The sequence below is a fragment of the Candoia aspera genome, chromosome 15, assembly GCF_035149785.1.
Source record: "Candoia aspera isolate rCanAsp1 chromosome 15, rCanAsp1.hap2, whole genome shotgun sequence".
Classification (NCBI taxonomy): Eukaryota; Metazoa; Chordata; class Lepidosauria; order Squamata; family Boidae; genus Candoia; species Candoia aspera.
Genome location: NC_086167.1, coordinates 4443130 through 4460811, shown reverse-complemented (window position 1 = coordinate 4460811; position 17682 = coordinate 4443130). Strand labels below are relative to the sequence as shown.

Genomic DNA, 17682 nt, shown 5'->3' with positions numbered 1-17682 from the left:
AGGGCAGGAAGGGAGAAGGTACACCAGCCATGCCTTATTTGCACATTACACCCTTCCAGACTTCAATTTGGCCAAAACCTGGAACCAAAATGTTCTGGTGTCTGTTGGACTAAACCACAATCCCACCCAAAATGGTTTGGTTGAAACATAGTATGTCTGTTTTCTCTCTCTCTTTTTCCTTAGCTCTGTCCTTCCACCATTCTCATGTAGCTGTCTGCAGCACCAGCATATAGACAAGTAGGGTGACTAACATCTGTCTTTCACTGTATGGATGGAACTGGAAGAAGTCACATCTGACGGCTTCCCTCCCTATCCTCCTGCTACTTGCCCTGAAACCCCAAATTCTGTAGATAATAAGAGAGCGTGATCTGATAGTCCTCCATGGGCCAAACAAGGCATGGTTCCCAGAGGTGTTAACAATGAGCATGGCCGCACAATTTTGATGGCACAGGAAATGGTCCCCCATCCATTATTCTATCTTCTGAGGGGTAGCCTGAAAACAGAAAGGCTCTTCTGACTTGGTTCTTCAGACCAGATGTTAGTTGCATGGTTGACAGCTAAGCTTTTGCCTGTTACTGAATAAGGGGGGTTCCATCTTTGATCCCCACCAGTGGTGTCCACAAGGTGTGGTCAGAAAAGTCAAGATGGCCATGATGCTGTGGTTAAAGCTCATCCTGTTTTTTATGTGTGTGATTTTATGTTTTACACACATAAAAATAAGCAGAGCTTTGACCACAATGTCATGGCCATCTTGACTTTTTTTTTACCATATGCTGTGAATACCCCTGATCCCACCAACCTATTCTGCAGAATCACTTCTAGTTTGCAGACGACCCCCATATTTATTTAATTTAAACCCTCTTTTGCTTCTGAGGGCACTCTTGGCACCTCCGTTTCTCCTATAGCCAAGACAAATGTGGGCAGGCTAGTGGGTGCAATTATACCAAGTGGATGGAGGCACATTATACAAGAGTTGGATGGAGTTAGGCAGTTTATACATCTAATAAATACATGAATAAATAGGAGTTGGAGCTAATATTTTCTAAGGGCTGGACTAGTTTTGTCTTTTCACAGTAATATTTGTGTAATTCCTGCCTCAAGTGGGAGGATGTCAACTCAGTAGCATAAGATGAGGATTGGAGGCTGAAGTTGCCCCATCTGTTATTGAAAGAAACCTGCTTATTTTTGATAATCTTAGGGGACCGGTGAGATCTTGCTGATCTAATCTCTTGTGTGTTTTTTGCTTTTTAAAAACTTCTTAATATGACTGTTTTTGACAGGTTTATTGTTTTATATTGTTTGCTATATGCCGCCCAGAGTCACTTCTTGTGAGATGGGCAGCCATATAAATTAGGTAAAGAATTACATAAATAATCATCCGATCAACTAGACCCATTTTGGAACTAAAAGCAAGACCGGTTCCATAATTTAATACCAAAACTCAGGAAATGATCCTGTTCTCCTTCCATCTTAATCTTGCATACCCACTGGAGAAGAACTAGCAAAAATCAGATGTAGGGAGGAGTATCTGTTTTGTTTTCTTTGAGCAGAAATCCAGTAGCTAAAAATTCAGAGAAGCTGTTCATGTCCTTTCTGGAAGCATTCCTGGGAAAGAAAGTACTGGAGTTGTATCCCATGTGGATTGTTTTCTGAAAGAGACATCTATAGGTAGTCCTCGCTTAATGACTACAATTGGGACTGGAATTTTGGTCATTAAGCAAATCACATGGTCATTAAGTGAATCAGTGGTTCCCTATTGATTTGGCTTGTTGGAAGCCAGCTGGAAGGTCACAAATTGCGATCACGTGACCGCAGGACACTGCAACCGGTTGTAAACACGAGCCAGTTGCCAAGTGCCCAAATCACTATCACATGACCGTGGGGGTGGTGCAACAGTCATAACTTTGAGGACGGGTCATAAGTAACTGTTTTAGCCCCATCATATCTCCGAACCATCATTAAACAAATGGTCATTAAGCAAGAACTACCAGTATGTCTGGAGCCTCATGTGGCACAGAGTGGTAGGCAGCACTATTGCAGCCGAAACTCTCCCCACAACCCAAGTTCGATCCCAGCAGAAGCTGGATTCTCTCTGGGCAACCAGCTCAGGTCGACTCAGCCTTCCGTCCTCCCGAGGTTGGCAAAATGAGCACCCGGCTTGCTGGGGAAGGAGACGACTGGGGAAGGCGACGGCAAACCACCCTGCTTTATAGTCTGCCAAGAAAACGTTGCAAAAGCAGCATCCCCCCAAAGGGTCAGACACGACTCGGTGCTTGCACAGGGGACCTTTCACCTTTCACACCAGTATGTCTACTGCCTTCAGGGATGGATGATCTCACTTTGACCAAATCCAGAAGACATCAGTATACGTTTATTAGGAAACTGATCACTCCACTGCTGAGATGCTTGTGACGGGAAGGCCACAATCTCCTGAAACACTAGGCCTGACTTTCTATCCAAGAACAAATCCTATGTCCTACTCACTTCAGATAGCCAAGAATGTACCATTTAAACAATGGCAGAAGGATATATCTAAATTTGTACGGCAGGGGACAAAAACCATGAGTCACATATAAGGTACTTGATGGCCTTTCCTCATTTTGACAGCAACTGTTCCTGGTGGGTCTTGGGGTTCAGGAAGCCTTTTGCTTAACTTTCTTCTGTAACCAAATGTTTCAGAAATGCTCTTGACTTCCACAACTTGGAACCCATCTTTTCCTATTTTTCCCCCCTTTCCCATCTTTCTCCTTCCCGTAAACAAACAAACACCTTCCAAGAGAGAAAGTAAATAATATTGGGATCTCTGATGGGATCTTCTCTTAACCCCAGGGGCAAACTTCCGTGTGGCTAGGTTCATGCATTACAACAAGCCATGGTGTGATTTGTTTGGTTTTGGCTTAGGGTTAGCTTGTTGAGTGAGCCCCAGTCTTTAGGATTTCTAAACCTTGGTTTATGGTTTGGCCTGCATTGAGAATGCATTCAATTATGGATCAGTTCAGGAAGCCATTAAATAAACTGGCTTAATGAGACGTTTCACAGACTACGCTTCCAAATATGGAAGGGTGGGTGGGGAGCTGGAAATTCAGCACTGAATTGTCATTGCCATGGACTTTATCCCTTCCAGGTGTTTGACAGCTCCAGTCAACGTGACGTTGATGCTTCAGGCAAGGATGCGGCATCCGGTAACAAGAGGCGCACTCGGATTCCAGACAAGCCCAACTACAGCCTTAACCTTTGGAGCATAATGAAGAATTGTATTGGCAAAGAGCTGTCCAAGATCCCCATGCCTGTAGGTGGCTTCCCCATCCCCTTTCATGTGTTGTGAGCTTCCTCAGTTGGTCCTGAACTTCAGCACCCGGGCTGATGAGGCGGTGAGCCATGCAAGAGAGGCAAGCAAGGGAGATGGGGGACTTAGCCCACCTCAGCAGCTGGGTGAAAGACAGCAGGGAAAAACAAGTAGAAGTGATGCTTAGGGAGAGAGGCGTTGAGTTAAAGCAAGCAGCGTGCTTTCCCTTGGACCGTTCTGAAGTCCAATTATTTATATCCTGCTGCAAGCTACAGAATTTAACTTTCTAAAAATAATGGTGAAAACAGAAGGAGACCCCAGTTGGCTTAACACATCGGTTTTACAAAGGAAATAGCCCCCTTCCAGAGAAAAGGAAAACAGTCCACCTGCCTGTGCCAGCAATGACTCTGTCTCACTGTTTGCCCCCTCCAGCCCTTAAGCGGGGGGGCGAAATACAGGTAGTCCTTGCTTAATGGCTGTTCGTTTAACGATGGTTTGGAGATACAACAGGGCTAAAAAAGCTGCTTATGATCCGTCCTTGAAGTTACAGCCATCGCTCCGCCCCTGTGGTCACGTGATCCTGATTTGGGTGCTTGGCAACCAGCTGGCATTTATGACTGCAGTGTCCCACCGTCACAGCTGGCTTCTGACCCAAAGAATCAATCAGAAACAATTGATTCGCTTTATGACTGCAGTAAGTCACTTTATGATTGCTGCAAAAATGGTCGTAAAATCAGGTCTGGTCATGCACAATGTAGAAGGGCCCCATCACATGGTCACAACCTTAGCAATTGAAATTCTGGTCTCTGTTGTGGTCATTAAGTGAGGACTGTTTTTAGAAGACTGTTGGAAATGTGGGGGGGCTGAGTTGTCACAATATCAGGAGCCCCTACTCCACAGCTAGTGTGGCCTTGGCTTTCAGTCCTCTTAGAGGGAGCTTGGTCTCCAAGGACGGGCACCCTGGCCATCTGGAGGGCGTTTTTCGGCAGCGCCTGCATTTGAAATCATCCAGTTCATCTTAATATTGGATGGGTCTCTGTCTCTGTCTCTGTTTGGAACTAAGGGCCCAGAATAGGGAACACATTTTGACTCTGGAAAAATTACAGCTCTTCCTTTTTGGATCAGGATTGTTAAACATATGGGAATGAGTGTCTCTGCTCCCCTGGGCATTGTTTCAGGACCCTGAAAGCAGTGAAGTGGGGCGCCAAAGAGGCCTCTCTCTCTGCTGCTGCTGAAAGGCTCCTGGTCTTGAGCAGTCTTGGCTGGGCTTTTTGGCCATAAATAAAATTGATTGATTGAGTCTTGCCTTGGTAGAGTTTAGAAGCTAAAGTGGGAGAAACAAGTCATAATCATCCCAATAATACCCAGGAGATTAAGGACTCACCGTTTTGCTTTTCGCTTGCGTGGGGTCCAATTGACACACACTGTTGGTGTTCCAACAACATGCTGAATTTGGTCAATTCAAAATGGAGCAGCTGCATTTACAAGCAGGTTAAACTCAGTTATTTTTAATTAGTTTGAGCATGAGATGTGAATCCTGTGTGTTGGCTTAGTTTATGGTTCGGTGCATTCCCTGAACCCAGCAAATGGGTCAGTTGAGCAATCAGGTCAAGCTGGTTGTTGAGCAAAGTCAGAATGTAGTTAAACTGTAGAATCTAATATTGCAAGAAGCCATGATGGCTGCCTGCTTTGAAACAAGACAGCAAATGTGTGTCAAAGGTAGCCTGTCAGGATAGCTGTGTTTTGGATACCTCAAAGGTGCTTTGAAGCATGAGGGGACATGAATACGGCAGCTGACCACAACTTGTTTGAATAACTCTTCCATCTTGAAAGAAGATGCCACCACTTTAAGGAATTGTAGGCAGATACTCCACTTGTGCCCCTGTGTGATCCAAAGCACATTTTTGGACTGAAGCGCTATGTGCCCTCCTGCCTGTATTAATGGTTGTGGACAAAAGTTCTGTGGAACTGGAAGGTCAAACGCATCCATCGGCCAAATCCTTCTTGCGGCCCTCCATCCGTCTTCCATTCTCTCTTGGTTTTGGGCTCAGCCCGACATGCATACTGCTATGCACATCTGGTTCGTCATCCAGGCACGAATCCTGCCTGCAGGACCCAGTCCTGCCTTCACTTCTTCCCCTTCTCTTCCTTCTGTTGCTGCTATGTCAGGAGAACTAGCCTGGGCTTTTTCAAATGCACTTCTGCAGAACCCTCGGGTTCCAGGAGAACTTGATGGGGTTCTGTGGGCAAAAAAATCACTAGAGCTTTTCATGAACTGGGCTTCTGAAAAAGTTTGAAAACCTCTGGGCTAGAGATATTAGACCTGGGTTGTAAACATCCAGATAACCATTAGATGACAGCAAAGAATTACAGCAGTATTGTTAGAGGAGAGGGGCCAGGCCCCCAAAAGCTCCCTCTAAGGGGCTGCCCTGCAATGGGGCCCTTCTGCATCGTGCAACCTGGGCCGTGTCTCTTTTCTGATGAAAATGCCCTTGCTGATGGTGCAAAAGGTCCGTGGAGCGGGCCAGGGAAAACCGCTTTCCAAGTGTGGGTTTCCCACTGCTGTCCTATAGCCTTGTGACATCTTTTGTTTGTCTCCTCCTCTGTTGCTGCTGTTCCCTCCCCAGACCTTGTCCCACCCTTCAGCTACCCCACACACATACCTGGAGGCAAAACTGGAGTTAGGTAGTTTGTGGCTCAGCCTTTTGAGGGAGACCCAGCGGAATTCTTAACTCGTGGTGTGAAGGCTAAGCCCTGTCATTGTTTCTTTGTTGGGATGTTATGTGAACCTTGTCTGATCTCAAAAAGTTAAGCAGGGTCAGATTGGGTTAGTATGGGGGACCACTAAGAGGTAGACTAACCTGAAAAGTTGAAAAGGGTAGTTGGGAAGAAAGCAGAGGCAACATCTGTATTGTTCCCAAGAGAACTTCATGGATGTGTCCTGGAACACATCAAAAGTCAGGTTTGGTTCAAAAGAGAATTTACCTTTTAACTGAGTAAAATTGAGAATTTACTTTTAATTTACCCTTTAACTGGGGTTTAGAGTTTAGTGTAGGGTGTGAAACTTGTCAATTGTGTAACAGAAATACATACATGCCTTTCAAGATGACAAAAAGTCTTTACCCCCTCAATTACACAGGAAGGTGACCCTAAGAAAGGACCCACCGAACTTTTTTTAAGAGTTCTGATATTGCATTCTATAAATAATCCCCATATCCAATATCTCTGCTTGGCAACACAGTAAAATAGCAGCAGGACAGCTGCCAAGTCAAAATGTGTTATATCTGCCAGTGCAGTGCTTGTGGAGGCCGCCTGATTAAAGGGAGCCATGCTGGGAAGTATTTGAAATTGTAATAGTGCTTTGACGTGACACTAAATCTTTCTTGTCTGCTGGGGGCTTTTTGTGCAGATGACAAAGCTTCAGTGATCGGCACAGGAGCGTGCATCTTTTTTGCAAGTCTATTTCCTTTCACTGCTTGGCCTCAATCTCCCACTGACCTTGTTGGTCAGAATAACTCAGCCGTGACCGGTTGCTCACCTTTCATCCACCACCTTGCCTCTTTTATCCCACGGATGTGGTTTTGTAGTATCAGCCATTTGAAGGGGGACCCGGAGAGGTAGTGGGCTCCTCTTTGCTGGCTCTGCTTAAGTAAAGGCTAGGCAGCCATCAGATGGGGAAGCTTTGATATGGATCCCTGCACTGAGAAGAGGGTCTCTGAGATCTTAAGAGCCTTTTCCAGATCTCTTGTCTTGCTCCATTTGCTTCCTGGAAGTTGTTGCTTAATGCATTTTGGGCTTGGCAGGGAGTTGGACGTTGTTTGCCAAATTGCAACGGAGAGAAGGCGGCTTTTCTCCCCTAAACTCTTGCTGTATATTGGCAAGCATCTCAAGGGCAGAGTTTCCCCCCACCTCATTCCTTGCCCCTGCCCACCGCCCACCTCCCTGCCACAGCTTGGCCTTCTTGCTCAGGCATCTGGATGTTCCAGAATGGAAGGACTTTTCTCTATTTTAAAGGGAATGGAACTTTTGCTACTTAGAAGCAGCAGAGTGGATGCACTCACAACCAAGAGTGTGGTGTCACATACACACCACCGCATGGTAGATGTGAAATGAACAAAGAAGTTAGTTGAGAGGTGGCGTCTTTTGGCATTCTTCATTGGGTTTGCATTTTGCAGTATTTTTCTTTTGCTTCATTAAACAAACAAAAATACTAGCAACAGCATAAATAGTGGTTTAAATGAGGAGCAAATAAATGTCAAATACATCTTTTAGTGATAAAAATGCTAGAAACCACATGGTCTGAATTTAGAGTTAACAGTATGAACGGTCCATATATGGTTTAAAATGTAAAAAAATGTCTGGAAACTAAGAAAACCCGACACTCTTTAATGATCCAGTTCAGTTTTTTTATCCAAGTGCCAATACAAACGGTTTGCTGACGGTGGAGGCTGGTTTGCCTGTTTCTTTTGTACCGCTTCTTTGAATCATGCCCGGGGCCAGCCCTCTTGTTAGCTGGAAAGGGACAGATGTTGGGGGTGGCACTGTGTGCAGGAGTGATGTGCAAAGGGGATGCTGTCCCATCAGTAGCATCGAGGGGTCATCTTTTGCACACAGATGAGTCTTTGCCTTGGGCAGCTAAACATCTCGAGCTGTTCCTGCATATTCCTAGTTGTGCAACTCCTGTGAGGAGATGCAAGCAGAGAAGCAGGTTTTATTCCAAGAAGGCTCCGAGATGACCACCAGAGGATCTCAAGAACTCAGTTAGGAGGCTGAGTCTTGGACAAAGCTTGTAGGAACCTTAGAGAGATTGAGGTTCTCATGCAGCATCCCAATTTGGAGATAAAATGCGGAGGGCTGAGAACTGGGCAATGAGGCACCATGCTGGAAACCAGGAGATGGGGAGTTCCACTTCTGTCTGAAGCACAGAAGCTGGCTGGGTGGCTTTGGGCCAGGCCCTCTCTCTCAGCCCTGGGAAGCGGATAAGGGCAAACGCCTTCCAAAAATCTTGCCATGTAGTTGCCCAGAGTCAAGACGGGATTTGAAGGCACAAAACCAATAAGAAGAACTGAGGAACATTCAAAAACCTTAATCCAAATATCTGTGTTGCAGGTCTAGGGATCCAATTTTTTTATTATGCTTGTACCCCACCCTTTTTCTAAGATGGTCCAAAGTGTTTATTGTTTGCGCAGCTTTGTGAAGTAGTTTAGGACCAGGGGAGTTGGGTTTCGTACCAGCCTCTCTCCCGTGTACATTCAGTTCTGTGATAACAGGCTGGGATTTGAGTGAGAGAGAGAGAAAACTCTGAAAAAAATGTGACTTCTTTCAAACCCTTACTCCCCATCCCCACTCCAAGATGGTCAGTCAGATGCCCACCCACCCCGGCCAGGGAATATTAAAAATACTGCACTGTCTGCAAAAAATGGCAGAATTGGATTCTCCAGGCCAAAGTTGGATGACTATCAAATGTGACAGAGAAAAATGTAAATGTAAAATGACCTGCCCTGATAGAAAAAATGAATTTTTCCAGCCCCATTAAGCTTTACTAAGAGAAAAATGGGCGAAAGATGGTGGGCTGATTCATAGACTTCACTTAGTAACTGAACTAATTTATTCTCTGGGTACGCAGAATACATTGAACCATGAACGAATGGTTCGTGGGGTGGATTCACGCAACGAAGTTCATACCAGCCAAGCGTAGCATGTTGTGAAAATGCAGCTGCTAAATGTTTCTCTCGACCTGGTTAAGCATGCTCTGTGGATGCTGCCTATATTACGATTCCATGGGAATCTAAAAATGGGACTGTGGGTATTGAGCTCAACTTCCTAAGAGTTTTGGTTGCTTTGGGGGGTGGGGTGTTGTTAAATGCAGGTTTTTAATTTATATCAGTGTAGAGCAGTGTTTCTCAACCTGGCTGGGGAATTCTGGGAGTTGAAGTCCACCCATCTTCAAGCTGCCAAGGTTGAGAAACACTGGTGTAAAGAATAGCTGTAAAGGAGTTTAATACTGAATGTGGGGAAGGAATGAGCGAGCTGTTAAAAGGGAATGTGCAGGATGATCCAATCCTGAGAACAAGGGAAGTGTAAGGACAAAACTCAAAACAAACTTGCCTTGATTTTGCCTTGAGAGTGTGTCTGCTGCAGGCCTCTCAGCTGTGCCCCTGGGCTGGAAAAGGTGACTTGGCATGGTGCAGAATAAAAACTGTGGCCAGCCACCCTGCTGGGGTTCCTTAACCTCAATTGTCCAAGATGAGGACCATGGAGTGAGAGAGTGGTCTTTATTTTCTTGGTACCCGCAACTGTCATTGTGGGGTAGGAATGGGACCACCTGGGAGGGAGGTTTCTGGGGCCCATAAGGGTCTGTGAACACCTGGTCCTCCTCCCCAGGGCTGGAGCCCCCGTAACCCCCCTTCCCTGCTTCCCTCTCCCTCCAGGTCAACTTCAACGAACCCCTGTCGATGCTGCAGAGGCTAACAGAGGACCTGGAGTATCACGAGCTGCTGGACAAAGCTGTCAAGTGCAAGAGCTCCATTGAACAGATGTGTTTTGTGGCTGCCTTTTCAGTGTCTTCCTACTCAACCACAGTCCAGCGGACTGCCAAGCCATTCAACCCCCTTCTGGGTGAGACCTACGAACTGGACCGCCTGGAGGATCTGGGCTTCCGCTCGCTCTGTGAGCAGGTGAGCTGAAGAATTGGCCCGGGGTGGGGGCCAGCTGCTGTAAGTCTTGAGTCCCACCCCCTGCTCAGACCAGGGTGGACTCATGTCGTTGTCCAGCGCTGTATGCCCCAGAAGAACCTTGTGAGGCTGGAAAGGGAGTAATCCAAGGATGCTTCTTCACTAAACTGAGAAGAAGACAGTCCACCAGCATGGTAGAGAGCTCCCTGGGATGAAAGATGTCAGCCTCCGGGGCTTTTCAGCTTGGAGCAGATGAGGGGAGATAGAGGGAAGAAAATCAGCCCTGCATGGAAGAGCGGGGGCAGGAGGGAGAGGCTGGTGGTTTTCTCCTTGTTTTCAAGGTTTGACTCTCCAAGTGTTCAGCTTGAGGGTCAAACATTAACCCTAAAATTTGGGAAGTTGAGGGCCATGTTACAAGTCACAAATTGTGGGATTTGTTGTCACCAGATGTGAGGATGACCATCAGGTAAGTGGTTTTGAAAGGGGATAGGACAAATTCATAAAGAAACAGGTTCTCAGTGGCTTCTCCCCTGATGGCTATTAGTACCTCTGGAATCACAGCCAGCATGGCTTGGATCCCAATTGCTGAGGAGCATCAGTGCCCTGATGGGGAGCATCTTGTTGGCCAGTGGAGGCCGGATTAGATCCTCCTTGGCCTGATCCAGGGAGGCTTGGCTCTTTCATTATTAAGGATACAATACAGATATAAAAGAATTCATGCTCAACTAGAGAACAAAACTCCCTTTTGGAGATGCTTCTCTGAAGCAAGGCACTCCCCATTCAGCTGCTGCTCTTGCAGCTTGACTCCTACAGCCCACCATCTAATTTGGACTGCTAACCAATTTATGAATTTATTTAGTGGCATCTTTGCAGCTGCAGTCTGGTGTAAACAGGGGTCTATGAGCCATCTAATTGGCTTCCTCTTGGGAGGAAGAGTTTTGAGTATTGGATTAAGAGCTTTGTCATACTCCAGTTTTGTTTTGTCTTTCTAATATATTGAGTTTGGATGTAAACATCCTTGCGGTTCATGGTTTGACTGAAGCCCAACAGCAACATTCACATGATGTTCTATGCCATAATTCACTTTAGCAGCCAATAGGTCAGTATCCAGCTGGCTCAGAGCAGCCTCCAAACTTGGCACAAGAGGAGGTAGGCATGAGTGGGGCATTAACAGAGTATGGTTGCTGATAAGCTCCCTTTTTTCTCCATTAAAATTTTTAAAAGTTTCTGTTTTGGTGGTGTTGCAAACCATAGATTGCTTTGTGCCCAAGTAAAACCATGGTTTTTGGATCCTGGCTGGATTGCCACAAACTTGATTTGGAAAAAAATAGAATCTTCTCTTGGGCACAAAGAGGACATGACAGGCAGATGGTGCCCACAACTTGTTTCTTTAGTTCTCCATCCTCCAGATGGTAATTTGGAGAATTCTGGGAGTTTGATTCCCAAAACACCTGGAGGGTCCTGGCCTGGGAAATGCTCAGTGAAAGCAAGCTAGGCAGGGTAGAGATGGAGAACTGTTTTGCAAATTCCCTGATAGGGTGTCATAAATCTGCAGCTGTATGCAAAAGTTCAGGCACCCCTGGTCAATTTGTACATTTCAGTGAATCCCAAAGTGAACAAAAGCTGACTCAGTCTACAGATGGTACAAAGTCAAGCATGAAATCGTTCCGGAAATTTGAATATATCCTTACTGTTTATATGCAGTTGTTTAAGATTCAAAGTACGAATATGGTGAATACGGCAGGTGCTGGGGATTGGATACGCTTCCAGTCAATACTTTGTAAGGCCTCTTTTGACAGCCATAGCAGCTTCCAAATGTTTCCTGCAACCAGCTAAAAGCCATTTTCTTCTTGCTTTTAGAATGTCTTCCTACTCTTCCTTGCAGCACTTTCTAGGAGAGAAACATTTTTAGGTCTGCTTGCATGTTTGACCTCTTCTCCACAGTCCGGGGACTGTGAAGTCCATTCCCAAACCTTACCTTTATTCCCTGTAAGTGTTTTATGACTGATGTGAAGGTATGTTCTGGATTGTTATCTGGTTAAAATATCCAACCTCTTTTCAGCTCCAACTTCTTCACTGACTATAGCGGTTTCTAGGATATATTGATACTTAGTTGAATCCTTCCTTCCACCCACGTAACATTTCTTGTGCCACTGGTTGTCACAAATTGCCACACCACCCTCACGCTTAACAGTAGGCAACGTGTTCTTTTCTTCAGAAGCTTTGCCCTTTTGTATCATGTGTGGTTGTGGTCAGGCAGTTCAGTCATCAGTCCAAAATGTGTTGTTCCCAAACATTTCAGGCTTATTAAGGTATTCTTTTGCACATGCTAGATAATGACAGAACCTGAGAGGCAGTAGGTTCTGTGTGTTACTTGTTTGCGTGTGGAATTGGCTAATTGTAGGGCTTAAAGATAAGTCACATTTTGGGGCTTTATTGACAGCTTTGCACTGCAAAAACAAGTAGCACTGGAAGAATGCCCAAACTTCCGCACCTGCCATATTCACTTTCACTTACTCTGAACCTGTAAACTACCCCCATATATAGTAACTAGGCTTTCAAATTTGCAGAAAGGTGTCTTGTTTAACTTTGTGCCATGCAGAGGCTGTGTCAGCTTCTGTTCACTGAAGGATTCATTGAATCAAAGCATTTGGCCAAAGGTGCCTAAACGTTTACATGTAACCTGCATACAGGTAGTCCTCACTTAACAACCATTCATTTAATGACAGTTCAGACTTACGACGGTGCTGAAAAAACTGACTTACAACCAGTTCTTACACTTAGACCATTGCAGCATCCCCATGGTCCTGTGATCATGATTTGGGAGCTTGGCAACCAGTTCGCATTTATGGCTGTTGCAGCGTCCCATGGCCACATGATTGCCATTTTTGACCTTCACGGCTGGCTTCTGGGAGGCAAAATCAATGGGGAGCTGTGTGATTCGCTTAATGCCTGCAGTGATTCGCTTAACAACTGCCTCAAAAAACGTAAAATCAGGTTGGATTTGCTTAATGATCACTTCGCTTAGTGACCAAAATTCTGGTCCCAATTGTGATCGTTAAGTGAGGACTGCCTGTAACTCCCTGCTCCATACCTGTTCAGGTGTGCTGCTCTATCGCAGTATAAAGCAAAGAGCTGTGCTTGTGTTTGAATATATTTGAATGTGTGTATGAGAGAGAGAAATGCTCAAACACCTGGGGGGCGGTCTCTTCATATACCGAGGTGTGTGCATGTGGCTAGGATATAGGAAGGCTGCTTGGTGTTTCACACTCAGAGGGGGAAAGGTGCTGCTTCTGAGCCTGCTCACGGAGCCTCTCTGCAACTCCTGACACCAGGGTTTCTCAACCAGGGTTCCTTGGACCCCTAGGGTTCCATGAGAGGTCACTAAGTGTTCCCTGGGAGATCACAATTTATCTTAAAAAATTATTTCAAATTCGGGCAACTTCATGTTAAAGAGGTAAGTTTCATTCTTTGTTTTTAGGCTCAGAACACTGTTCATGCATACAGATAGGCCTACCCGTGAAACAAATACAATAGTTTTGAAACTCCAGGTCTATATCTGAGTCTGAATGGGCAGGGGTTCCCCCAGGCCTGGAAAATATTTCAAGGGTTCCTCCAGGGTCTGAAGGTTGAGGAAGCCTGCCTTACGCCAAAAGCAGCTTCTGTCAGATCATGCTGTAGCCATAAAGGGTAGCCAGGAATCCCTCCTGCTGCTGCTGCTGCTTTGAAGAGTTGCAGACAGGGGCCCTGTGAATGCCCCACATGCCCCAAAGCACCTTTGTGCCTTTAAAACAGCTGCCCAGGCTTAGAACATCACATTTCACACCTCGGGGCTCACAGATGCCTTGGGCAGCATCCGCCGTTGGGGAAGCGGCAGCTGCAAGCAGCAGGTTAAGAAAAGGTAAACTAGACGATCGGTTGTGCATGCTGCAGGGCCGGTGGTTGAGCGGTGCCGGAAGCTAGGATGGAATTGCGTTTGATTTCATACATTTTTATCTTAACGATTCTGTGTGTCTGTTAAAATTATTTTTTATTGAACACTTAGAAGAAAACACATAAACAAGTAAAAAGAGAGCATGGGTAAGGAATAAAAGAGTATTACCCAGATAAATAAACCAGGATTTTAAAAAGGCTATAGCTTTCTAAAATATTAATTAGGAATAATTAGATATATTACATATATCATATTTGAAGGGACTAAGAATTACTAGTGAACTTGCTAAAAATGAGTTAACAAAAACCCTGCTCAAGACAGTAAAAACCACGGAATGGAATTGCGCCATAGTAAGTTCAGCCCATATTACGGAAATCTACAGCAGGGTTTCGCAAACTTAGCAACTCTAAGATGTGTGGACTTCAACTCCCATGGCTGACTGGGGAATTCTGGAAGTTGAAGTCCGCTCATCTTAAAGTTGCTAAGGTTAAGAAACTCTGATCTACAGTTTTGCCCCTCTTTAAGTTCCAGGTGCTTTTAATTTAAATTTCGAACAGTTAAGCCTCTACTGCCTTTGAGAAGGTATAAACTTGAGCAGGTATAGTAAAGGTAAAGGTTTCCCTTGACGTAAAGTCCAGTCGTGTCCGACTCTAGGGGGCGGTGCTCATCTCCGTTTCAAAGCCTTGGAGCCGGCGTTGTCCATAGGACACTTCCGGGTCATGTGGCCAACATGACTCACGGAACGCCGTTACCTTCCCGCTGAAGCGGTACCAATTAATCTACTCACATTTGCATGTTTTCGAACTGCTTGGTGTGCAGAAGCTGGGACGAGCAACGGGAGCTCACCCCGCCGCGCGGTTTCGAACCGCCGACCTTCCGATCGACAGCTCAGCGGTTTAACCCGCAGCGCCACCGCGTCCCTGAGCAGGTATAAACAGAGGAATAAAGGAAAAGTTACACAAAAAATCTAAGCATGTGAGGGCGCCCTGGTTGCGACACCTGTCACTCTGTTGATCACCAGGGTTGATTCAGCTGACTGGGCAAACTGAGTTCCCAGAGCTGTGCACTTGGCGGAAGAGGATAGACCATCCCAGACAGAAGGAGTGTACCGTTTTTGGTCCAGCGTGTACGATAGTTGCACTTCCCTGCTAGTACCTCTGAACAATTCACTAAATACACTTAGCAAATTACTTCCTATGTATTCAGTACGTTTTCCCTATCCTGTTTTAAAAAAGGAAGCAATTCCGTGACCACTTTTGGAGAAGGTCCAGGGGCCATAATTTAACTGATTAAATGTTTTTCCATGGCCTTGATTTGTGCACTGGAACAGGGGAGGGGTGTGCATCCCTGGGCCTCAGCTGATGGGTGCAAAGGGAGCATCCACCGTCGGGCTCCACGTCTCCCGTTCTCCCATTTCCTCCACCTGCTAATCTTGCGACTAAAATCCAATTACTCAAGCAGGACTTCCTCTTGCCAATTCCAGCAGGATTTAATAAAGTGTTTTGCAGGGAGGATAAGAAGAGAATTAATCTATGTTTTGTGCAGTAATTGAATTTCTCGAGAGAGAGGACTTGCGTATATGGCGTATATGGCGTGTCTTACTTTATGCAGCACCCTCCTGTTGGACCTGCGCCACCTGATATTTATAGGAATAATCATTATAAAAGAGAAAGCTCATGCTGGTGGAGACCTACTGTAAAATTGTACCTGTTTGGGGAGGTTCAAGGCGGGTATCAAGCTGGAAAAGGGTTCTGAAATGTGAAAAGGTGTGGACGACGCTTACAGTGTAGCAAATGCCGGCTAGATTAAGCCTCGCACCATCTTTCTTCCACGCTGTCCCTTCCTGCCCTTTAGACTTTTTTCTTTTTTTCCCTTTTCCACCCCCTGCTTTTTTCGTCATTATTTTACGAAACAGCACAGAGCAATCTGGAAAAAGAATGTTCAGCTTTTCCAGTTGTACAATTCTAGCGGCAGAATTTCTGAACAGGCTTGTAAAGGAGTCAGCTCCATCAGACAACGGCATCACCTTGCTTGGGGACTGTGCTGCCAATCGAAATTCTTGCCAGTGTCAGAGTTTTCCTTAGCAGGTTCGTTTCTGAGCCGGGATCAAAGAAACAGGCAGCTGCATGAAATTAAGTTCTTTATTCTTCGCCCAAGCGCAAAAGCAATGACAGCAAGTGGTTAGGTGGGCGGCCACGCAGGACCCCCTTCTTACAGCACATTATATAGATTCCATTCAACTCCTCCTTCAGAAGACCACCCCTTACTCAGTTACCCATACTCCACCTTAACCTCATTCCGTATTAGGAATTTCCTTCCTTCCCTCTATCGTCATTCCATACAAGGGACTTCCTTCCGTCCCTGCTAGGGCACCTTGACCATTATTAAACAATGCCTCTCCTCTGGAGAAGCTATCCTTGGAATGCACACCTTGCCTTGTCTCTATGGGCATAGCTATCTATCAAGGCCTGCTAGAAAGGAAGAGTAAGAAAGTCAACAAAATTCTTCTAGAAAATAAAACACAGCTTCAAGGCCATAACACAAGTGCAAAGGTCTCTGATACATGAACACTACATATAAAATATATGAAAATGAAATATATTCATATTTAAGTTCTATATATGTAAAATCTTCTATCACCAGGATGGATGGGTAGATGGATTGGTTTGATTGTTCCCATCCAGGTTTGTTTTCCCTGCCATCTTTGTTCCTTTTGTTTTGTGTTGTGTTGTTTCCTTGCTTTTAAATATTTTTAACAATTTGTAAAACTGCCCAGAGTCACTGGGAGTTGGGCGGCAGGCAGTTCAATTCAATTCAGTTCAGTTGCCTTCATTTTAAGCAGCAACTGTCTCACTGTCCAGACCAGTGTTTCTCAACCTCAGCCAGCATGCTGGCAGGGGAATTCTGGGAGTTGAAGCCCACACACCTTAAACTTGCTGAGGTTGAGAAACACTGCTGTAGCAGATTGGTGGTGGCTAGCTCTTCCACGTAGGTGTAATGGTTGGTTCCCAGAGTGATAAAGGTTCAGGAGACATTACGTAAGGAGCCCACTGCAAGCTTCTCCCTTATTACTGAATCTCTAGTCACCTCCTTGCTGGATCACAGGAAGTCTGTCAGAAAGGGGATTAGAAAGTGTCTGCCCTGAGGTACCCCGTGGGCTATATTGATCCTAAAGAGGAAATAGTTCATTCGCTGAGATTCTTGTAAACCCCCCCCCACCAGTCATCGCAACAAATCTTGCTAAGGAGAACTTCGAGAATCATGCTTGCAATGAATCACTTGCGGTTTTAGGCAGCTGCTGCCATCGGGCTTTGTTTCTTCTCCTCCAGGTGAGCCATCACCCCCCAGCAGCAGCTCATCACGTGTACTCCAGGCGAGGCTGGACTCTGTGGCAGGAGATCACCATTGCCAGCAAGTTCCGGGGCAAATACCTTTCCATCATGCCGCTGGGTAATTAAATGGCCTCCTCTCCATGTTGCCCTCTTGGCTGCGTTCTCGCGTGGCCCCAAGCAGGGGCCGCTGAATAAATCAACCTTTCTGGATTTGTATAGCACTTTAAATCATAAAAAAGTCCAGTGACTCATTCACACAACTTGCTGCACCCAGACCCAAACAGGCCACATTGTAGTCTAATGTAGTGGGTTAATCCAGCCTGTTTCCAAAGATGAGGTGGTGTTTGGGAGGACATTGAAGATTTCTGCTTTATTGCATGCATCCTGTGCATCTGGAAAGACGCCCCGGGAACTGGTTGACCTGATCCTGCATCCTTTTTAAAGACAAGCAGCCTG

At 45.7% G+C, this 17682-nt stretch overlaps 2 protein-coding genes across 3 annotated transcripts in view; one reads left to right on the top strand and one right to left on the bottom strand.

Moving 5' to 3' along the window:
• Positions 1-17682, bottom strand: part of PES1 (pescadillo ribosomal biogenesis factor 1) — a 426838-nt gene that overhangs the window by 200547 nt on the left and 208609 nt on the right. The gene's annotated exons all lie outside the window — the stretch shown is intronic.
• The window catches only part of OSBP2 (oxysterol binding protein 2), a 136349-nt gene that overhangs the window by 111870 nt on the left and 6797 nt on the right, over positions 1-17682 (top strand). For both annotated transcript variants that reach the window (XM_063315270.1, XM_063315272.1), the window contains 3 exons: positions 3125-3289; positions 9718-9963; positions 17224-17344. In XM_063315270.1, coding sequence (XP_063171340.1) covers positions 3125-3289; positions 9718-9963; positions 17224-17344 — 532 coding nt within the window. The remainder of the gene's footprint in view (positions 1-3124; positions 3290-9717; positions 9964-17223; positions 17345-17682) is intronic.